General features: G+C 32.2%; 2 protein-coding genes across 3 annotated transcripts; both read left to right on the forward strand.

Annotated features, from left to right (window-relative positions):
* Nucleotides 1–1666: 1666 nt before the first annotated feature.
* On the forward strand, nucleotides 1667–5440 carry LOC131643672 (NAC domain-containing protein 17-like). Its single transcript, XM_058913964.1, has 5 exons — nucleotides 1667–2252; nucleotides 3022–3299; nucleotides 3400–3684; nucleotides 3813–4386; nucleotides 4717–5440. Exons 1-5 carry the CDS (start codon nucleotides 2057–2059, stop codon nucleotides 5082–5084), a joined length of 1701 nt encoding a protein of 566 aa, XP_058769947.1. The 5' UTR covers nucleotides 1667–2056; the 3' UTR covers nucleotides 5085–5440.
* A 12443-nt stretch (nucleotides 5441–17883) lies between these two features.
* On the forward strand, nucleotides 17884–23254 carry LOC131643673 (cleavage stimulating factor 64-like). Of its 2 annotated transcripts, XM_058913965.1 has the most exons (10): nucleotides 17889–18099; nucleotides 18178–18256; nucleotides 18425–18599; nucleotides 19297–19330; nucleotides 19445–19698; nucleotides 19779–19856; nucleotides 20690–20725; nucleotides 21016–21504; nucleotides 22382–22717; nucleotides 22817–23254. In XM_058913965.1, the coding sequence occupies exons 1-10, from the start codon at nucleotides 18063–18065 to the stop codon at nucleotides 22958–22960; spliced, it is 1662 nt and encodes a 553-aa protein (XP_058769948.1). In that variant the 5' UTR covers nucleotides 17889–18062; the 3' UTR covers nucleotides 22961–23254. The 2 variants fall into 2 exon arrangements, with proteins under 2 accessions (XP_058769949.1, XP_058769948.1); XM_058913966.1 differs by lacking the exon at nucleotides 18425–18599 and having other exon boundaries at nucleotides 17884–18099.
* Nucleotides 23255–24247: the final 993 nt, after the last annotated feature.

Consider the following 24247-nt stretch of genomic DNA (forward strand, 5'->3'; position numbering starts at 1 on the left):
GTTGCTTGGAACTATATGGTAGTCGAGCGGAAGTGATCTCTTAGTCGACAAGAACGTCCAACCGGTAGTAGTCGGGAACTGGACATCCGATCACGGGTATGGATGCTGGCTTAGTCGCACATGATCACAGTCAACAATCCTCGACGTAGAAGGACGAGAGAGCTCGACGTCTGGCAGAAGAGGTGCTGTACTTTTTAGCCTTAAGTGACTGGGCCATAGTCTTTGGGTCATTTTGGAGTGGATGTGGACTGGGCCGTTCATAGCCGTAGGGCTAGTCCATAATAATCTACTTTCTCAATGACATTGTCAAACTAACCTTTTATGATTTTTGTGTATGTTTTAATTTTTAAAAATGATTGAAATACATATAACTAGTGGTGAGATTAACAATGATGGAGTGACAACTTGATATAAATGAAGCAATTTAAGGTTGAATTAATTTGATCTATTCATATTAAAAATAAATCAAGGTTATATATTCTAGAGTCATACTAACGAGTGCCTCAGGGGCACTAGTTAAAGATTCTAAATATAGAAAATATTATATAAATAAATCAAATATTTTAATTTACAATGCATTGAATACAAATAGTTTTAAAGAAACGTACCTTTTATTTCTTATAAAAGTAAATTATTTCCATTTTCATTACATTGAATACAAGTCTTTAATAGACGAAACATACATTTTTAAACTCTTAACGAGCCCCGGGAGCACTCGTTAGCATTTCCCTATATTCTAACTATGTGTTTATTTCAATTTATATTAGGATGGTTAATTGACGATACAGGTAGAAAAAAATTAAAAATTTATTTGATTGTATTTTGTTATTTGACGGTGATCTAATAAATTTATTGTATTTTGTATTTGATATGATAATGAATTTATTTATGTTGTTCTAGCCATTGTAAGTGTCAACTTTTATATTTGATGATGAACTTATTTTAGCTATATTAATTACTTTCATTTCTAAAAACATTTAAAACAAAACAAAATCAAATTGATAGAGATATCATTATTATTTTTAAATAAAAATCGATTGAAACAAAATTAGGGGTGGCAACGGTCATACCCGCCTCATTTAGATCCGCCTCACAAAAATTCACAAAAACGAGGCGAGACGAACATTGTTGAGGGCTCAGAGCTAAAACTTTGACCGCCCTATAAAAATGAGTGGGGGTAGAGCGAGCCTGCATGAATTGTATATTTTCAGTTTAAAAATCACAAAAAATTATGTTGATATTCACACCTGCAAAAATCCGTAAAAAAAAATAGTGCAGAATAACACAAACATATTAGAGATGCGGAACTAAAACCTTATCCTAATTAATAAAAAGTGTGGACAAAACATTCTTATCTAATCAGTCCACCGATCAGACCCGTTTTGTCACCTCCGACCAAAATGTCATAGCTACTAATAATGGAAATGTTTGATCCGAATCAAAAGGAGTGTTCACATTCACACACAAATAGTTGAATCGTATACACCCAATCTCACATGTAACCCATGTCTCAAACCATCATGCCCCCAATCACCCTTCAACACCCTACGATCTAAAGCTTGAAGCCCACGCAATCACACGATCCCAACAAGCTCACACACTCACTACCTCACTCAAACGCACCAAATCATTTTCTCTTCAACGAAGGTTCCCACCACTTCCCATAGTTTCCTTCTTTGACCATAACACTATCCCAATCCAAAAACCCCTTTCACCTTACAAATCCCTCACACTCTCGTTTTCACATTTGGTTTTTCTCTCTTTCGATTTGTTTTCTTTTTTTGGGTTCACAACCTAATCCTCGAATCCTCGTACCCAGAGGTTCGATCGTATTACGTTGTGGTTCTATTTTTTTATTACACCACTCATTGATTCCAAAAGCTTTTTTTTTTTTTTTTATCCCTTTTGGGTGAGAAATTTGATTTCTCTAATTAGGGTTTCAAATACTGCAATTTGATCGCCGATTCTGAATATCCGAAGGTTGAATCGTTTAATATTGTTGTGGATTTTGGGTTCTGAGAGTGAAGTTTTCCGTTTTCGGTGTTGGGTAATCGAGATGGGTGCGGTTTCGGAATCTGCTTCTGCTGATTGTTTCAGTGAGGTGATGTCGTCGATGCCCGGTTTTCGGTTTCACCCCACAGATGAGGAGTTGGTGATGTACTATCTGAAAAGGAAGATTTGTGGGAAGAAGTTGAAGTTCAACGTGATTTGTGAAACCGATGTTTACAAGTGGGATCCTGAGGATTTACCTGGTATTTGATCTTGCTCTTGACTCTTATTCCACTACTTTTTTTTTATCGTTTTTGGTTGGTGAGTGTTATGTCGTTGACCTAGGTTTATGTTTTTGTTTTGTTTGATCGATTATAAGGTGTTGATTTGGGTATGGATGTTTAGATCTTGTTGGTGTAAGTATTAGGTAGATTACACAACCATTCAGGATATGACAAATGCTTATTTGATACTACTTTGAACGTGTTTTTCAGGTTAGAGCTCCAAGAGTTGACTTCGGTTTGTTTCAATAAGGTTTTTGTGTGTTATTTGGGTTCATCTGAGTGATTCATATTATGATTGGATGGTGCCGTGATTCTTTTTATTTTTCTGTTCAGTTGTTTGTATGAGTTTCTTTTCCTTAGCTTTGACTTGAATGTGAGATTGATCAACCCTTCCCATTTCCCTTTGTGGGGTTGATTATGGCGGTCAGCTTTATATATTATGTGGGTATGCTGAGATCTTTTGGTTGATATGGGGCGTGAGCGTTTTACACGAATTGAAATTTCAATCAGTGCTTGATAGATCCGTGTAGTTTTCATTCTCAAACCTGTAGTATGTGATGATCTGCTTGTATATGTTGTTAAATATGGTTAATTGCATCCTTTTGAATCTGTTTCCCTCAAATAATGAGTTTTCGGAGTTCTAATATTTTATGCTATATGGTTAGTATTGCTTCAATTTTGATTGATAAAGCTTGCACTTTTTCGTATCTTCTGGTTTGATTGCTTATACGGTCATAATATTTTGCAGGGCAATCTTTCTTGAAAACTGGAGATAGGCAGTGGTTCTTTTTCTGTCATCGAGATAGAAAATATCCTAATGCTGCAAGGTCTAATCGAGCAACAAGACATGGCTACTGGAAAGCTACAGGAAAAGATCGTAACGTGATATTCAATTCTCGGTCAGTTGGAGTGAAAAAAACACTGGTTTTCTATATCGGCAGAGCTCCTAATGGCGAGCGAACTGATTGGGTTATGCATGAATACACCATGGATGAAGAGGAGTTTAAGAGATGCTACAATGTCAAGGTATTGCCTTAAACTAGCTATTTTGTTAAACTTTCTGTTAATCATCACCTTCAACCAATTATTTACTAACTATCATATTTTGTTATTAATTCAATACCAGGGCTATTATGCACTATACAAGGTTTTCAAGAAAAGTGGACCGGGTCCTAAGAACGGTGAACAGTATGGTGCACCATTTAAAGAAGAAGAATGGGCAGATGACGATGTTGTAGATTTTAATGTAAATTCAGCTGAGCGGGAGGCTCCAAATGCTGTTATGGACCCTCCTATTGGTCAGCTGCAGCCGTTGTTGGATGATGAAATTGATGAAATCATTAAAGGGATGCTTGATGTTGAGCCTGTCCTTGAACCAGATTATGTGAACGGTTATGTTGACTTTCCGCAGGTTTGTGATCTGCCTGAAGTTTATTCATTCTTATTAATTTCTGATTGTAATATTGGTCTTCTTTCTTTTAGCTTTTATGCATATTATTTTCTATAGCCGCTGACAACATTTTTTCACGACTCATATAGGTTGTTAATGAAGAAACACAAAGTATGGTCATGGGTCAGTTCTCTGAGGCCATGATATTCCCTGATCCTGGTGGAAATTTACAATCTAGCAGTCAACATTATGATGTGCAGCCCAGCTTTGACTTCAATCAGTCAGTTACTTCACACTTTCATATTTCTGAAGCACCCGAGGTCACTTCTGCTTCCAACATTCAAAGCGAGGAGGAGCCTGTCTTTTATGAGGACGGCTTCTTGGAAATCAATGATCTCTTTGATACCGAACCTTCAGTTTCAAATTCGGAAAAGCATAATGACGATCTCTTTGATAACTTGCAGTTTGAAGATGGGTTAAGTGAATTTGATATGTACCAAGATGCAGATATGTTTCTTTGTGGCCTGGAGCCTATTTGCGACGAAGCAGTTTCACATGCATATATGAATAACACTGGCAGCATTATTGAAAATCAGAGTCACCAGTTGCTGTCTGATGCAGAAGTTGCCAATCAAACTGTTGACGAATTCTGGATGCATGTTGAAAGAAACACCTGCAGTCCAACAGAAGACTTCAATGGTTCTTTCTCTCTAACAAATCCAGGTATAGTCGTTGGCACAAGATACAATGTTGCTCAACTGCCAAATAATGATTTTACTTTCTTTGATTTGGATGGAGATTCAAGCTTCCTATCTCTTTTCTGCTGAGCTCTTCACAGTTTACTGTGGTTGACACGCCATCTTATGCGCGGCAGAAACCCTTTCCGTAGTTTAAATTTTGATATTTTGAGAGTTTTATTATAAATTAAAACTTAACTTTATGGTATTATATTCCTGTTAAGAAAATGAGATTCGAGCCAGTTTCAAGTGGCTCTTCTGCTTAGTAAATGTCATAGGCTATCCCTAATACGTCATAGTTTTTGGTCATGTTTAGGTGTTGTGTGTGACTCTGTATGCTTTCCTACTGAAAGTGCTGAAAATCAAAGAAGTACTGGGGAAGATGTTGCTACTACAAGTAGATTGTCCTCTGCTCTTTGGGCTTTTGTTGATTCAATACCTACCACTCCTGCATCAGCGGCTGAAAATCCTTTGGTGAATCGGGCTTTGAATCGAATGTCTAGCTTCAGCATGATGAAGATGAAGCCTAGTGACATCACTGCAGGTATTGATACTACAACTATGAAGAGAGCAGGCAGAAAGGGAGTCTCATTCCTTTTCTTCCCTATTCTTATTGCTTTATGTGCTTTCTTGTGGGTTTCTATTGGAAATTTAAGACTATTAGGGAGATACATCTCTCCTTGAATCTGTAAACCCAAAGTTTTGCTGCTATATATAATTTTGTCTGAGATCTCCTCAGAGTTAATGAAAGCTATATACTCTTCTAACATATTCTGAAAATAAAAATATTTTATCTGTTGTAAATATTCAACTCAAGATATGGTTTAGGGTAAGCCAGCTTCAGCCGTAATTCATGAGTAGAGGCACTAATATCTTGCCGAGCCACTAAACTTGTATAATCTTATTGTTGTTTGATTTTTTGAATCCATTTTGATTATCTGTGATTGTACAAATTTGTGAAATGTGTACATAGATGTGTATCTATATGCCAATTTTGTAATCATCTCTAATTGGTAGTAACTTCTTCAGCATTACTATTATATTGTTGTCATTACTCCTGGTAAATGCATGTTACTGGATTGTTAGTTTGGTTATATTGTTCTGCACAGAAAATCCAGATGAGAATTATTTGTAGGACAATCAGAATACTGTAGATTATCATTGGTCTTTTTTGTCTTGCTTCCAACACTTAACATATTTCATTTTTAGGAAATTTATGTTTTTCTTTGTATTTTGAACTGCAAAGATGATTTTTCGTATTATTAGGGAGTTTTATAATTTGATATAAATTGTTAGGGAATATTAAAACTTTTATGAATAACCGATAGATTAAATATTTTTATGAGTATATGAGTATTGCCACAATATAAGATATTGAGGGTTGAAGTTAATACTTTTAATGATCAATAACGTGTGACTAATTAACTGTGTTGGTTTGTTAGATAATGACATGATATACAATTGTGTCATGTATATGGTTTCACATGAAAATATATGTAGTAATATTATTATTTTATATTATATTATAGTATTTTGATACACAACATGATTAAATGTATATTATATTGAAATAATGATATTATCTTAAATATGTATTTTTTAATTTTAAATAATTAATTTTGAAATTTTTTACTTGACACTAATTATTATTATTATTATTATTATTATTATTATTATTATTATTATTATTATTATTATTATTATAGGGGACGACTCAAGTGAGAACACTTGGTTATTATGAGAAATGAGAACAATGAATCACGACCATTAACTTTTCATTTCTTGATTTTATTGAACTTGATTGGTTTCTCTTTCTATATTGATTTAAAATAAATATTAAAGATCATAGAAATAGAAACCAAACCAAATATTAAAGATCATAGAAATAGAAACCAAACCAATTCAGTCCATTAAAATTTAATGGTCGATTTATTTTTATCATTTCTCATAATAACCAAGTGTTCTCACTTGAGTCGTCCCTTATATTTATAATACATGTTAATTATAAAAAAATACTTTTGTAGGAAAATTATGTCTAGTTTATTTAAAATTAAATAAATACTAATATTTTGCAAGTTTTTAATATTTGTTTCAAAAAATCCTAATTTTTATAATTAAGTAAAAGTTTTTTTTTTATTTTAGTATCAAATACTTTTTGTTTATTTATTTTTTATTTAAATTGAAATTTAAAACTTAAAATTACATTTAACATAAGAATAATCTACTTATCTAATATTTTTTTCCTTCTTCCATTAATTATCTTTGATATTTTATACGTTTAATTACAATTGTGAACTTCTATTTTAATTTATAGATATAATTAATTCTTTTAATTAAATTTTGTAGCTCTAATTTATTTTTAATTTTTGTGTCATTTTCATTAAAATAGAGGAATCGGTTTTGTGAATTTAAGTTTAGAGATTAAAATTGTAGTTAAATTATTATATATACTTAAATTAATATTTTTCATTAATGAAGACAAAAAAATTGTTAAAAATCAAGATAAAATAGCTGCATGTGAATATTTTTGGTTATGATTGATGTTTATTTTTAAAGTATAGTACAATTTAAAATAAAATAATCTAATGAAAATTTTAATTAAATTTCAATTTAATTTTTATATATATAAAAGTTATTTGCACAAAATGTAATTGAAAAAAGCGTCTTTATTTGATAATATTAAAAAAGTAGTATGCTTTTTATTTATTGAAAATAATATTCTTTTTAAATATAATAATAACACGACAACATATCTTTAAAATTACTTTACACAACTATTAAAAAAAAACTTTACACAAAAATTAAACTCGTCAAGTTTTTGTAATGTTAAGTGAATTCAGTATAATTGATTATTATTATAGGCATAATAATATGATCTTTGCTCCAGTGGTATGTGGGATCTTCATTTTTGTTTTTTTATTTTTTATAAAAATAATGAAACTGTTTATTATTCTTTTTCTATAAAAACAATGAAAATTTTTATGGATATATTTTTGCTTTATTTTGGTTCTTGTTTTAATTATTAGAATATAATCGTAATTTTGACTTCAATTTCTATGATAGTATTCAATTTATGTTCAACTAATTTTTATATGATAAAGATTTAAACACAAATATATTACAAAAACTAAAATGTAATAGGAAGAATTAAATTCAAAATATTATAATATCATTTAAAAGAAAAACAATTTCTAGAAATAGTTTTTTTTATTGATGATAATTTTTTCTAATTTGTTCTAACTTGAAGTTGATGTTTAACTATATCTTTTTCTTTTCTTTTTTTGATTTCAACGTGTTTTCAGACCTTTATTGTTAAGTGCATGTTTGGTTTGGCTTTTGAAAAGGTCAAAAGTAATTCTAGAAGTGTAGAATCAATTCTGTGTGATTTTAAGATGTTTGGTTTGACAAAAGTAGAATTGATTCTGTCTCCAGAATTGATTCTACTTGAATCTAGAATTTGTAGCTTTTGTCTCCAGAATTGATTATGGATGATTTTTACACTGTAATTTATTATTCAACTCACTTTTACAAAAATGTATCCAAACATAAATCAATTCTATCAAACTCAATTCTACTAAAATTAATTCTGTCCACCGCCAATCCAAATACACCCTAAGATTATTTTCTTCTTTTTATCTTGTTGGGTTCTCTCGTTTTGTCATTTCTTGTACATAAAATGATTCTCAATTGTATTTTATAGTACAAGAGTCATGTTTTTCCATGTTCATAAAAAAATTAAAATAAAATAAATGTAGATGTTATGTTATAGAGACTAATATTCATATATTAATTTCAACATTATATATTAATATAATGTTTATAATTTTAAACAGATAGTGGAGCAAGAATCTTTGATGCTTGATACACTGAAGAAAATAAAAATGGCAATGAATAAGGTGAACTATTGATGGAGTAACTTCTTCGAATTTTAAGATAGTTGATATCATAACATTGATATTAAAAAGAATAACAATGCATTACTATTTAGTATTTAAGAGTATTTTGAACAACATAACTATATTATAAAAAAAAAGAAGAATATGTTGCATGTTTAAATTTTGAGTTTTTTAATATTAAATTTTTAATTTTAATGTTGTAACAGAGCCTGTAAATTATTTAAGGCGACCATAATTATATATAAAAAAAGCATCCAAAAAATGTTCAGATCATCATATATAAAAAGCTATTAGTTGTCATTGTGTCATTTATCATTTTTTTTTTCTGGTAGACAGCATTTTTTTGTTTTATTAGGCAGCATTACCATTATTTTTTTATTATGTTACATTAGTGTTTTTAAGTTATGTTTTTAAAATTAAACATTAAAAAGTATCATTAGAAGATGTAATTTATACAAGAGCTAATTATTTGTTATCAATTAATTAATTAATTATATGTTTTATAAATAAAATAAAATAAAATAATTATAATATATTAATTAAAAATTAATGTAAAAAGTATACATAAGACAAATATAAGTTATTCATTAAATATTTAAAATTTATTTTGTTAATTATCTTAAGATATTCAATAAATTGTTTTTTTTAAACAATAATTTTGTTTTTCTATATCCTTGTATACTAAAAGCATCTCCAATGGATGATTGCTTGTTGATTAATTAACCATAAATTATGTTATTTATTTTATTTTATCATTGAAGTTTGCTTAGTTGACAGTGACACTCTAGATGCGTCAAAATAGAAAAATGTTACTCAAATAAACAATCACAAAAACACATTTTTATCACAATATTATTTTTCATGAAAATGTGAATTTTTTTTACACATAAAAAATCATTTTTCTTTTAATACAAACAGGGTCGGCTCAACTCTTCTTGAGGCTTAAGGCGAAATTATAAAACAATCTCTATAAAATACTTTCTTAAATATATTTTTTAAGTTTGATTATGAGAAACTATGTAATATATTATGATTGATTTTGTTTAATATTTTTTATTTCAATTTATAAAAATATTATTTCATCTTAATTTCAAATTTTTAAGTTTATACTATTTTGAAATAAAAACAACAACAATGAATACTTTATATAAACACAAATTATAAAAAAATTAAAACAAAAAATTTGATAGTTAATTCATTAATTTATACATTATCTTTTAAATTGAATGCGTTCTAAAAAAATGCATAAGTAAAACTAATTTATTTTTAAACTTAATTACTTATTAAAAACCATAATAAATACTCCCTCCGTCCCAAATTATAAGAGAATTTTACTTTTTTGATTCATTGAATAATTAATGTATTTGGTCTATATATAAATCAGATACATTAATTATTCAATGAATCTAAAAAGTGAATTTCTCTTATAATTTGGGACGGAGGGAGTACGTGCTAGATTGAAATTTAGATCAATACTCTCTCTATTCCTTATTATAAAGGAAGTTAATTTTTTATATTTATTAAATAAATGATATATTTAGTATAGGGAATGTATCAAATAAAAACTTTGGTTATTATAAGAACTGAAAACTTTTAATAACAACCGTACGATTTAAAATCAATGCTCAGATATGCATTTATGTTATATGTATTTAAATCATAATCTATCTATTAATTATTGTCTCTTAAAATTTCAGTGAAATCTGAGACATTGATTTTAAATCGTACGGTTATTATTAAAAGTTCTCAATTCTCATAATAACCAAAATTCTCATTTGATACATCCTCATTTAGTCTATATCATTTTAAAAAAATGATATAAAAGAGAAGACTTAATTACAGTTGTGGTCCCTCTATTTTCTCTGATTCACGAAATTGGTCCCCCTATTTTAAATTTCAACAGTTTTAGTCCCCTATTTTAGATTTAAACAGTTTTGATCTTCTTTCATACTTTTGCACTTAAAATTAACGATAGTTTCACTTTTTAAATGATAAATTACTTGTAAAACAGGACAAGTCATCGTATATAAATTTATTATTGAACTTTGTAGATAAAAATATAAGTCAAAAATAAAAATTCTCATTGAGTTTCTTTGAAAAACCATGAAAGAGAGACTAAAACTGTTTAAATTTAAAATAGAGAGACTAAAACTGTTTAAATTTAAAATAGGGGGACCAAAACTGTTTGAATTTAAAATAAGGGGACTAATTCTGTGAATCAGACAAAATATGAGAACCAAAACTGTAATTTAGCCAAAAAAAATGAAGTGTGTAATAATGATAGAAAAATCAATTGTCGTGTTCCATATTCTCTCTCTAAAACTAAATACATGTTGCAAAAAACAAATAAACAAAAGTCATGTGTATAAATGATAGTTGCACAATGTCCGATAAACACTGCAACAATGTACTACCAGTTTAAAGATTGTATTGATATATTTTCTTAAAAAAATAGCTAATATAAATTACATGTAAAAAGATATATAAATTAACGGAGTCAATTTTGTTGAGATTGTAACTTTTTGTATTGAAGCAGGTTGTTCGACAGAAACAAAGGTGTGTTGAATTAGCATAGTGTGTGTCGAATTATGTAGTTTTCGAACTGTCGAATGAGTGTGCCTCGATAGGGATTTTGACATAGACTTATTTTGGTAGTTAACAAAATTAGGTATTTTGAGCTTTTGTATTTTGGACTTTGGCTTAGAGAGCCAAGAAACCCGAAATCTATAAATAGGGAGTAACCCCTATTATTGAAAAACACACTTGCAGTTGCAAAGAATAAAATCACAATTTGTGAGTAGAGAAAAACTCTATAGAAAATCTTTTCTTCTTTCCTTATTTTTCGTTAAACCCTAATTCACCTTTCTTCTCCAATTCATCTTTTCTTTCTTCTTCCATTAAAATTGCTGCTCATAATCATCTTGCAACCAAGGTTGGTTGAATCACTCGAGTGAAAAACAAGAGATTACGATTGGGTTGATTGAATATTGTTCATCAAGATTGATTTGGAATTACTCAAAGTTTTGGGTTTAATTCCAACATCTGGTATCTAGAGCTCTGGCTGAGCGATTCGAGGCAAACAATAGCGATTGCAATGAATCATCCAAATGGGCATTTTCCAGCGAGTCTCCTAATTTTGAAGGGTCAGAATTATGAGAATTGGTGCAAGCAGATGAAGATGGTTTTCTGTTATCAAGATCTTTGGGATCTTGTGAAAGAAGGAGTGTTTTAAAAACCGGTGAGGGTATTGAATCACTAGTTTATTGGTTGAACCACTAAGTCACTGGTCCAACCACATGACTAAACCGGGCTAAACCAGATAACTCGGTTGAATAAACTGGTCATTATAACAAAATTATATAGGTATAAAAGCCTGTCGAACCAGATGATTCAGTCTCTACAAAATATAACTAGCATTTAATTTATTAAAAGTATCATATTATAAATAAATTCACAAGTTCATAATTTAAATTCAAATTTTAAACATATGTATCACACATAATAAAATAGCACAAAATTACAATGTATAATTGCAAACAAAGTTTAATCGCAACATAATCTAATTGAATAATTTATAACAAAATAATTTTATTGTTTAGTAAATTTAATTTTAAGAAAGGAAATATTGTTTCAATGTTGGGATCTCCTTCTTCAATATCAAAATCATCTAACAAAATCAACCGTATCTGCAATTTTTATTTATTTTAATTCTTCATTAAAATAATCAAAACGACATCGTTTTAATTTTTTTAAATAAAAAAATGCACTTAAACCGCCGGTTCATAAAAACCGCTAGTTTTCCCGGTTTTGACCGGTTCACATGGGTTTAATGACATTTCTAATCCAGCTATTGAGCCAGACCGATTACCTGGCCGGTTCCCGATTCGACCGGTTTATCTGTTCGGTCTGGTTTATAAAACAGTGGAAAGAAGGAGTAACACCGCTTACAAAAAATGCAACAACTTCATATAATCATGCAGAACTTTTAGCACTACATGAGGTACGTCGAGAATGAATTTAGTTCAAATAATTAATTCAACACATAAAAAATACTTGTGGTCTGTCTTTTTGGAAAAATAAATACAACACCATATATGAAGATAATATTGCATGTATCTCTCAATAGAAAGAAGGTTACATTAAAGGAGACTGAACAAACACATTTTTTCAAAGTTCCTTTTCACTCATGATCTTTAGAAAAGTGGTGATATAAACCCCAACAAATTTGTTCACATGATAATCTTGCAGACCTTTTTACAAAGTCACTCACTAGTGAAACTTTTAACCAACTAGTACAAAAGATTAATATTCATTATCGAAATGATCGTTCAACCGGGGGGGGGGGGGGGAGAAATGAATTCGTTCAACTGAGGAGGAGAAATGAATTTTTCTTAAAAGGATATTGTATTCTTCTTCCTTCACTAGATTTTATTCTTATTGGATTTTTCCTAATAAGGTTTTAACGAGGCATATCCTGAACAAACATTCAAGGGGGACTGTTATGAATAATAGATGATTGTCTCTTTATAATTTCCTTTTTTATTTATAATAATATGTATTGATTAGTAGCGAGGTAGTTCCCTCACAAGAATGTTGTAATCTTTTTCTTTCACTATAATTTTGCCCACATGTTTTTTTCTTGTAAGGTTTTAACGAGACATATTCTTTATGGACATTCAAAGGAGAGTGTCATAAATGCCATGATTATGAATGTCCATCAATTAGGAGATTTCATATTGATTTTTCATTTATTACGTATGTCCTATAAACATGACTCATATTTTATTGGAATCACTCATTCAAAATATCAATAATATAATAAACTTACTACTTTTCTTTTTCTCTTATATTGTTTTATTCAGTTTCATAACACCATTAAAATAGTCTTGATTATTAACCACAAAAATGATTTTGACCACTTATTATTCCCTTTTAACAACTTCTATTTTTTTTGAAGTTATAATAAAATTAAAAAAAGAAATTAATTTTACAAAATTGGAAAAATATTATTATAATAAGCATAAATTGATGATTTGTTTGTATCTTATTAAATAATATATGTAAAATATATTTTTTCACCCTGTATTTTGTAGTCGAGATTCATTTTAGTTTCTTAACTTAAAAAAAGATTGTTTGAGTTCTTTAACTATAAAAATTAAATCACATTAGTCTTTTCCGTACATTCTATCTAGGTTTCTATTGTTCTTCAGCTTGTTCCACAAACCCACAAGCATATAAATCCTATAATTGAGCACCAAGAAATCGTTTCCTTATTTTCTTTCTTAAACTCACAAATCCAAACTATTTGGCACCAACCATCTCAAAAGACAAATTGCTTTGGGAACATGTCAGAGAAATCTGTAAGGGGACTATGTTGCAATTTATTGAGCTTAAATACCGACCAAAAGAATTGTGTTCCCATTTACCTTAGAGAAAAACAAAACCTTTTGAATCTCTTGGACTTGTGGACTTCAAAATAGACATCTGATCATGTTTTTCTCTGTGGCCACTTCATCGATGGTGATTAGAACTTACATCATACCATTCTCAATAATTTTTGTGGCGTGGTTTCCTAATTTGGATGATTCCTTTAATCAAACAATAGTGACCCGCCTAAGGGGAAAACATTTGAAGGGTCGCTTGTGTTGGGAAAAAATAAAACAGAGAAAAAAAATAAAAACACAATAACAACAAAGGGACATAACGTGCAAACTCCAAAACCGAAGAAAAATCACAGTCGTTGTCGAACGACAACTAGAGAACAACACTATGAAAAAATTGTTACAATACATATTATACCCTCAACTACCCCGGGTCCCCGGTACACCCACACCCTCCAAAACAAACATATAACTACATCTCAAAACACTCTTATACAAGAGTATAAGAAAATCAAACACAAGCTTAAAGTGTTTTTTCACTGGTGCATCTTGTAACAAGAGAACGCGAATCTTTTATATAGTCTTGGACTCCTCTTCCTTCATAAATTTAAGTGAAGTGAGACTTCAAAGAACTTGAATCCTATATATTGCCATGAACTTCCTCATTCTTCACAAAACTATGCTATGTGAGACTCCTTCAACATGCATATTTTTAACCAACCCAACAGTTTGTTTGCCGTTTTATTTGATAAACTATTTTTCAATGAGACTTTGATGGGAAGTATGATGGATCTCATCTTTGTGTGTGAGTGGGTGCGTGTGTGCGCGCGTGGTGTTGAAAATCAGATTTTAAAGCTTAAGCAACAACTTCAAATTCTTTATAAGATGAATCTTTTAATTGATGACAAAAATAAATGTGACACAATCTACCATATGTTTGTTGTTGCCTATTAATTGAAGGAAGTTTTTTTTATTCATTTGATCACAACTATAAAATGTTCCTTACAATGAATAATTAGAAACATGTTGAAAATCTTTGTACATGCTTTATTTCTGCACCCACAAAAATGAAGATGAAAATGATATAACGGAGAAGATGAAACCTAAAAAATTTATTTTAGTGACCGATTATTCCGTCATTAAACCAATCACAAAAGTTTAATGTTACATGACATTTGTCACATTGTAAAAAAGTGACATCTTTTGGACGAAAAAGACTAATTTAATACGATGTAAAAAAATGAAAGACTAAAATATTTTTTTTAAAATTAAAAGATAAAAATAAATTTGAATGTAAGGGATGAGAAGAAAAAGATTATTTTGCCAATAATATTTTTTTTAATAAGCTGGTAATATTATAAAACCAAAAAAGAAGAAGGAAAATACAAACACAAGGGGGGGACCGGACCAAGACCCCTTAAGAAATGCGCCTAAGCCTAGGGGTACCTTCCCTGTCTAAAGTAAAATCCTTCACAATAATAGCAGGAACATCAGAAAACCAACGAAAAGCATTACAAGATAGACCTATATACGCAAGGCTATCAGCACAAAAATTGGCTTCGCGATAAATATGCGAGATCATAAAATCCATACTTTGAGTGTAAGCACGACAGTCGAGCCAACGAGATCTGATATACCAAGGAACAAGGTCCGGATTAGTAAAAGCGTTAACCACCAACACACAATCAGTTTCTATCCAAATATTCCTCCAACTATTTAGTCTTGCTATTTCAATAGCAATCATAGCCACCGTAAGCTCTGCCGTTTCAGCAGTACCAACCCCCAAAAACTCACAAAAGCTCCCTAAATGCTCAGCTTTATGGTTTCTAAATATCCCTCCACAAGCCATAACTTTGGGGTCACCACAGGTTACCCCATCAATGTTTACCTTAGTCCAGCCTAAAGGAGGTGGGCACCAAAGTACATCCAAGAAAGCAGCCTGTCCTCCCCCAGGATGAATATCTATGTTGAATCCTTTTAACAAAGAGAAGCTGCTCATAGAGTTATTAGCCAAACAAGAAGTGGTATCTCCCACCATTTTAGCCCGAGCCATAATGCTGGCAACACATTGCTTCCAGTGCCTTCTTCTGCCTTCAAATTTCAGAGAGTTGCGAGCGTTCCAAACGTAATAAAATAAACTACAAATCGTTGAAGTTACAACGACCTTGGCTTGCTTCGAGGGAGCACAATCAATCAAATTCCAGCAGTCCTGAATGCTTACAACATTACGCCCCAACTGAAGCTTGTCATTTAACCAATTCCAAACCTTCTTCACAAAACAACACTCAAAGAATGTATGCATATTGGAGTCTGCAGCTTTACAACAGAGCACACACATTGAAGGGCCTAAGAAACCACGAATGGTGAAAGCCTCATCATACGGTAACTTTTTATGAATCATTCTCCAAAGCACCATGGCATGAGAAGGAGGGACATGTTTGTTCCAAATCAGATTCGCCCAAGAAACCAGAGAACTTTTCTTTTGAATTTTCCCATAAGATTGTTTGAGACTCAAATCCCCATTGTTCTCATCCTTCCAAATAATGTAATCTGCTATGCTGACCTCCGGAACCTTGACTGCAGCAATTAAATGACTCAGGATAAGGTATGCCGCATGGACATTAGTCGGGATGCACCATGATTGATCAATGAGCCAGTCCTTAATCAAGGTTTGTAAGTTTGTGTGATAGATTTTAGGGATATTGAATTTGTCCACAAGAGGTTCATCTAACCATTTGTCTTTCCAGAAGTTAATCCTTGCGCCATTGCCAATTATCCATTGAGATTGCTCCATCACCATGCCATAGTGTTCCTTAATACTGTTCCAGATAGATGATTTAACATGGTATGAAATTGGTTTACCATTCCTCAAAACTCTAGAAGCAAGGACAGAGGACCAACTCTGCAGACCCTTCACCAAATTCCAGCAAAGATGCAGATTTGTGGCCGAATTAAAGGAAGACAAAGACTTAATCCCAAGGCCACCTTCTTGAATGCTCTTGCAGCAGTCCTTCCAGGCCACTGTGACAAGCTTTCTTTGGTCCAAATTTCCACTCCAAAGGAAATTCCTCAGCCACATGTTGATTTGTTTGATTAAGGAGGCTGGCCAAGAATAAACGGTAATGTAGTGTATAAGCATGCTCTGAACCACAGCTTTAATAAGTTGAAGTCTACCAGCCATAGACAACAAACAAACTTTCCAATGAGCCAACTTGACTTTGATTCTGTCTGCAATAAAGGAAAAATAATGAGATTTAGGTCTTCCTACAAAGATAGGAGCTCCAAGATATAAGAAGGGCGGTTTGGCCATTTTAAAGCCAATAAGATCAGCTAAAACTTTATGTCTGTCTGCACTCATTCCTCCAGCATATATGAGAGATTTAGCCATGTTGCACACTTGACCAGAACAAACAGCATACTCCTTCAAGAGATTGTCAATGGCCTTTAAGGATTTTTGGTCACCCCTGTAGAAAATCATTATGTCGTCAGCATACAAAGTGTGGGAAGGGACAAAGGATGTTCTATTAGCCTTAATAAGATTAATTTGATTGGAGATAACTAAATGGGTGATGCCTCTACTAAGCACTTCTTCCGCCAAACAGAAAAGAAGAGGAGACAGGGGGTCTCCTTGTCTAACCCCATTGGAACAGTTGAAAAAACCAGCCTGCCTACCATTAAAACCAACTGAGAGTGTGGCAGAATGCAAGATGGTGGAAATCCATCCACACAGCTGCTGACTAAAACCAAAACAAGACAGGGTCTTAAAAAGAAACTTCCAATTCAAGGTGTCAAAGGCTTTTGATATGTCAAGATTCAAGGTGTCAAAAACTTCCAATAATATAAAATACCATATTGTTAGTAGTGAAAAACAAAAATTTTAGTCAAGATTAATGTGCTTAGGTGTAAATAACAATAACCAAAAAAAAAATCAAAACCGTATAAGATCTTAGATTGATTTTACTTTCCATTTTAAATCTCAAGATTTTCTAATCATGATCAATCTACTTAGGTGTAACTAATAATGTCGGAAAGATCTAAACCGTATAAAATCTTAGATTTGATCATATATCTTTTATTTAAATTTCCAAATCTTTTTTACCATTGATTTAATTTCCAATACTAGCAAACATTGCATTTATTTATTTCTTGAGTAGGTGAACATAATAATCGTAAATATTTTTCTTACAAATAGAGCAGCAGTAAAAATAAAAACATAAATTCAGCATCCATCAAAATCAAAACCAATAATAAAATTAAAATAAAAATCGAAGTAAAATAAACCCTCGCCGAAGATCGGAACGGAGCGTTTTGGGAAGAAAACGTGGTAGTGAGGAGGAAGAAGATGGAGCAACGCTTCACCTTCTTCTTCTCTGGTTGATCCTTTCATGGCCTCCTCTCAGGCCCAACATCGCTGTGTCTTCGGTATGCTTCTCAATTGCTCTTTATTATTGAAATTTGTGGCCTTTTCTTTTGTTGATTTTATTGTGAATTTTTTTGCAGTTGGGAATATACCGTATGATGCAACGGAAGAACAGCTTATTGAAATCTGCCAGGAAGTTGGTCCTGTAGTTTCTTTCAGGTTAATTTTAATCGTTTTTGTTGAAAAAATTGATTTTTTAAAATTAATTATTGATTTCTTCAACTCTGCAATTAGGGGAATGTGTCTGTGGTTGTGGATATGTACTATTTTGAGAATAAAGTTTGATTTTTTTTGGGTTTAAGTGTGTTGATTTTGTTTTATCTACAGATTAGTTATTGATAGAGAAACTGGGAAACCGAAAGGTTATGGATTTTGTGAGTATAAGGATGAAGAGACGGCTTTAAGTGCTCGTAGGAATCTTCAGGGTTATGAGATTAATGGTCGTCAATTACGTGTTGATTTTGCCGAAAACGATAAAGGGAACGATAGAAATAAAGATCAGGTATATTGTCTCAACTTTTTGAACTAGTAACTTAAGTAGTTTCGTAAATCGTTGCTGGGTTTTCTTTTAGACTTTGTTTGGAAGTTAGTAGGGAAAGATAAGGGAAGGGGAAGGAGAATGAGGGGGTAAGATTCCCAACCTATTTGAGAGTTGAATCTGCTCAATTTAGGAGAAAATTAGAATATGAGTGAAGGAGGTTGTTGGAAAGTTTTGAAAGTTCCCCCAAACCCTTTCCAGTTGTTTAAAACGCTCTCAAACAAGGAAAGCGTATAACATAGCTTTCCCCCATTCCCCTCCGAAAAACTGCTCCGGAATAAACCCTAATAAAAAAAACTGCAGCAAATCAGCTCAAGAGAAGCTCCATCCCTAACTATCTGTATGGATACATGCCTTGAAAGTCATGTATTATGGGACACGAGTTATCTTATTAGTATTATGTTTTTTGACCAATTAAATTGAACTACTGACAATCACTTGAAGCCATTACGAAAATAATAGAATGATGTGATATGTTATAATTTACTATAAATTTCAAAACTGGTGTGAAGGGCATTTAGAACACCATAAAGATTCCGTTGCTGTTTTCTTCTACCCCCATCCAACTCATTTTTTGCAAGCTTGTGTAGATTAAAAATAAGTTGCGGGCTTCATGTCAATTCCATCACTGATTATAATGTTTCTTTTTCTATTACTGCAGGGTCGCGGAGGACCAGGAATGACGCCAATTGTTGGTCAGTTCTTTATAACCTCTATACTTATATCCTGTCACAAACTACCTTGTGTAGTTAATCACTGGTTTTTTGGTCCCATGTTTTCATTTTCTCTTTTTTTTTTTACTGTTGAAGACCCTCAGAAACAAGTAGGCATCCCAGCTGTCCAAGGGGAATCTGCTCAAGCTGCTCAACATCAACCTATTGGTCTTCATTTTGCCACAACAGCCGCAGCTGTCATGACTGCAGCTCTAGGTGGTGCTCAGACTGGCATCCAATCAAATCAAAATGGTTTGCAGAATCAGTCAGCATTCACAAATGATCCTTTAACTTCGCATCTCGCCAAAATGTCCAGGAGTCAGCTGACTGAGATAATCTCTGAGGTTAAGGTAATATTCGGTCATGCTAACTTCTTTTTCCTAGATAACCTTTTATTTTCTTGACTTATATGTTTTTGTTATGATTGTAGGGAATGGCTACACACAACAAGGAATTGTCCCGCCAGCTGTTGCTTTCAAGGCCACAGTTGCCCAAGGCTCTTTTTCAGGTATAAACTTTTCTCCCATATCATCGCTTCTGTACATAAATGCAAGCACAGCATTATTTGATAACAGACTTGTCTCTATTTACATATTCATGTATGTTTTCGATATAATGTATCCCTTCATTCTGACGAAATGCTTGATGTCTAATTGCTAAATGAGGGGGATGAACAAATGTGAACAGAATGGTAAGAACTAAGATAGTTGAGTAGTGGATAATGATTTAAAATCAAACAGACACGGCAAACAGACACGGTTGAAACATTTTCTTAAGCAAAAGAGGAATGAATCATCCGATAAACATAAACTGTATTCATATTTTTCAAATTAAGTGTGGCAATGAGCTGTAAGTTTGTTTTAGGTGTGAAATTCTTCACCTTATGTGTGACACAATGTATTGGGAAGCATTGTGAGAATTTTCCGTCCAAGACGCTTTGCCCGTACAATTTGTTATGTTACGCGACATGGGTTGGGCCATTGGGATTTGTTAGGCAAACATTTCAGCCAAATTTGTCTAAAGAAATAAGTAGAGACAACTATAGTTTAGATTTTGTTGGCATGTTCTAAATATGAGAGCTTAAGCAAAATTGTCTTATTTTTTACAAATTGAAGCATTTCTGATCTTTCTGTTCTAAGTTAGCTTGTGTTGCCATGTTGTATCTAGCAAAAATATTTGTTACTTTATTGAAATATATAATCTGGCTATTTTTTTGCCTCTATGTTGAAAGTTCTAACCTCCACATACATATAATTTAGTTTCATTGGATCTATAACTAGAGTTTAATGTTTTAAATAGTTTCTTTGATCATGAAATAATCATAATTTGTTGCACTTGCAGGCTCAGATAATGCTAGGGATGGTCACCCCTTCAATGGTTTGTTCTGTTTCACTACTTTTTTTTTGTTTCCAGATTCCACTCTATTTTGGCAAATTTTTGTCATCCATGACTGAAGATTAACACCAACTTACAAAGTCTTATAATCTTAAAAATTTGATGATCTATTAATGTAGGGATTAAACTTAAAATGTCATAATTTTATAAGGACTAAAATAATATCAGACTACTAAAATATATGTTCTTCTGTAGCTTACTTTGCCCATATTTTTCAGCTACCTCAATCAAGTTTACATTATTAACTTAAATTTTAATGATACCTGCTGCAGCTACAAATGCCAAATCTTAGACAAGTTTCAGATCAAACCTCACAGTTAATAAACGAAGGCCACATAGGTCAGACTCAGCAAACATTGGCTCAAAGCGTGGCTGGTCTACCTCCTTATGGACAGAGCAAATTGCAGTCTGGCTTGACACCTTACATTCAAGAAGGCCAAGCCAACACTCTACCTCATAATTCTTTGGGTCCTAATCAATTAACCGCAAATCCAAGGCCTCCACTGCAGACTAGAATTCCCCTTCAACATCCCCCAAGCAACCATTTCGCACAGCCTGGAACAGGGCAGAATAATTTAATACTTCCTTCCGTACGTCCCCTGACTTTGGGCAGTTTGTCTGTTAGGCCTCCAATTCAGCCAGTAAATTCATCTGCAATGAACCAGCAAATGCATGGCTCTTTCCTTCAGCATCCAGTCCATGTTGGAAGCTCAACTGTCTCACATAATCTTCAAATGGTTCGTCCAGATGCAAGCTTTCAGGTGCCATATTTTGCTTGAGTTATTTTGTCTTCAGATGTTGCTTTGATGCAAGTATTCTTGAAGAATCTGTGTAAAACTAGGTGTGTTCGTTTTAACCGGATAAGTGGGATATCCATAACCGGCTACAAAAAAACTGGATAATTTTATTAAAACTTTTTAACCAGTCCATATATTGGTTTTGTTGGATGACCATAACCAAAAATATAACCCTTTAATAATGAACAAAGTCTTAGAATTTTTCTAAATAGTTTTTTCTCTCTCGCTAAACCCACTCTCTCTCCAATATTTATCGTTTTCCAATCTATCTGTGCAACTTTCTTTATATTATTTCATTATTCAAATCGATTTCATAACTTTTGTTCTCAAAAAAAAAAAAAAAGTTTCCTTTCGACATTTTTTGGTCTATTTCGCATGTGGCAATCAGAGTGTCTTGACTCATATTTTTCATGTCAGTTAATTCGTATAAAAATGGTTTATGAGATCGCTCTTTGATTGACCTACCTAGATTAGTTGAATAATTTCATCGTTTATTTTTTTAATTCCACGATCACAAATCTGTATGTGTTAAGCTTCCTCGAATCAATCTTCTGTTTCCATTTACTATCTCTGTGATTGCATTCAGTGAGCTTTTTAATTGGGTTGCACACCAATCTGAACAAAACTGGTCCATTGAATAATATCCAGTTATAAAACTCGTTATGTTTTTCTCAAACTGAGGTTGTAAAATCCAATCCATTTTAATGAGTATTGTATGAACACCTCTTCCTAAGTAAATCCTTAAGTTGATATTAGAATTTACCATGAGTTTAGTTCCATTAGTCTTTGCTTTGTCCATTTACTTTAAGAGTAAAGTACCTAACTTCCTTTTATTAAACAGGCTGACCCCTCCATGTCATCTGGTACTTCCCAATTATTTAGTAAGGAAGGTGATAGATCTTCCAAAGCTCCTGAGGATTGGACCAAAAACAGTAGTAATTATTCAAACATGTCTGCGGGATTAGAGAATATAGGCATGACTCGTGATATTCCAGAATCCTTCAATCGCCCATTAAAGCTCACTAGATTGAATGATGGAAGGAAATCCTCTCTCGCATCCGGGACTTCAGACGTGCCTGTCTCCAACGGATCATCTCATGTTCCTGGAAGTAGCTTATTACCTGCACCTGCAGTTCCTAAAGCAGAAGTGCGGCACCCTGACCAGCAATCTTCACAGGTATAATTTTCTCAACCATGAATTTTCTCTTGCTTCCCTGTCTAATGTTGTTATTCTGATTACTTTTACGACATTGTTATTATATTTGGTTTGTTTCAGCTTCCATCTGATGTGGAGTCTGTTTTGCTGCAACAAGTACTGAATCTAACACCGGAGCAATTGAGTTCCCTGCCACCAGAGCAGCAACAACAGGTCATCCAACTGCAGAAAGCTCTTAAGCGAGATCAGATGCAACCTGCATAACAAACAGGAGCACACACAATTCAAATATGCAGCAGCTATTTACTTCAGGCGAAGGTGGTCGGTCCGTTTTGCCTATTCAATTTCCTGAAGATGGTTTTGCAGAAACTAAGTCTGCAACTTGTAAATTAGCATTTGATGTAGATTAGGTTTCGAAATGATATTCTTTTGAATAGTATTTAACTTTTTTTATTTAGCATTTGTTGAGATGAGGAGCTCTAATGAGCGAGTGTACGAAATCATTAGAAGAGATATACTGTACAATAATAATAATTATGCTCATTAAAATTTTGTTTATGTTGTGTGTTTCTGTGTTGTAGATTGAGCATCTTTGGTGTTTATTTGAATGAGTAACGTTATGCATTAATATATGTAGTAATCTCTTGCTCAAAGTTGGTCTCTATTGCTGAGAACACTACAAAGTTAGACAACACTATATATTTTGTGTGAACAATACTCAATATTCTAAAAACAATGGAATTCAGCTTACAATAACAACCAAACTTTATCTCACTAGATAGAATCGGTAAAATGGATCAATTTCTGCTATAATATGGATCAATTTCCAAACTACATGGATTAGGAAAATTGTTAAAAGTTATAAAAAAACTGAGACATAAATAGATGAAATTTTAAAAAAACAAACTCAAATAGAGAGATAATAGCCTCAGTGTTAATGGCCTCAATCCATTGTTGGGATTTAGTATTTGTAAGAAGTGGGTTTCCATGAAATTGTTTGGATGACAGGAACTTTAAGATTTAGATAATTTATCTTAGACAATAAAAGAAGAAATAGAATATAAAGGAGCAATAGTAAAATCATGTTTTAGTGGATATCCTAAAGGTATCTTGGTGGCTTTTTCTGCCTTATCGATTTTCTGGTGGGTATTACTACAGATGGTGGTGAAAGCTCAGAGATTGTGATCATTTTTTTTTCCTGGCTTGCTCGTGGCCATATTCGTCAGGGACATCAATGAAGGTTACATCCTCAATTTTTTGTGAATTTCTCAAAAGTGTTTCTAACTGAGCATTATATGGAAAAACATGTTGATAGAATATGACATTTTTAAAGATGACAGTGCATCTAGTTTTCAAATAAAAAATGAGATATTCTTAGTTTTTGAATGTCAAGTCGTATCATAAAAACATGTTCTAGGCAACTAATTCAAAACAAGCATTAAGAATAAAGAATCTTAAATATTAAAATTTAAGTAGAAGTACATAAAACTCTACGACCGTAATAATACATGAATATAATGATGGCTACACTTAACCCCAACAAAATAGAAT

This window comes from Vicia villosa, linkage group LG1, assembly GCF_029867415.1.
Source record: "Vicia villosa cultivar HV-30 ecotype Madison, WI linkage group LG1, Vvil1.0, whole genome shotgun sequence".
In the NCBI taxonomy this organism is placed as follows: domain Eukaryota; kingdom Viridiplantae; phylum Streptophyta; class Magnoliopsida; order Fabales; family Fabaceae; genus Vicia; species Vicia villosa.

What these genes read in the sequence shown, in the direction of transcription:
- LOC131643673 (XM_058913965.1), top strand. Translation starts at nt 18,063, where the DNA reads ATGGCCTCCTCTCAGGCCCAACATCGCTGTGTCTTCG. An exon ending in ACGATAGAAATAAAGATCAG is followed by an intron (nt 18,600 to 19,296) that starts GTATATTGTCTC and finishes CTATTACTGCAG; the next exon opens with GGTCGCGGAGGACCAGGAAT. An exon ending in CTGACCAGCAATCTTCACAG is followed by an intron (nt 22,718 to 22,816) that starts GTATAATTTTCT and finishes GGTTTGTTTCAG; the next exon opens with CTTCCATCTGATGTGGAGTC.
- LOC131643672 (XM_058913964.1), top strand. Translation starts at nt 2,057, where the DNA reads ATGGGTGCGGTTTCGGAATCTGCTTCTGCTGATTGTTTCAGTGAGGTG. An exon ending in AGAGATGCTACAATGTCAAG is followed by an intron (nt 3,300 to 3,399) that starts GTATTGCCTTAA and finishes ATTCAATACCAG; the next exon opens with GGCTATTATGCACTATACAA. An exon ending in TTTCTCTCTAACAAATCCAG is followed by an intron (nt 4,387 to 4,716) that starts GTATAGTCGTTG and finishes GGTCATGTTTAG; the next exon opens with GTGTTGTGTGTGACTCTGTA.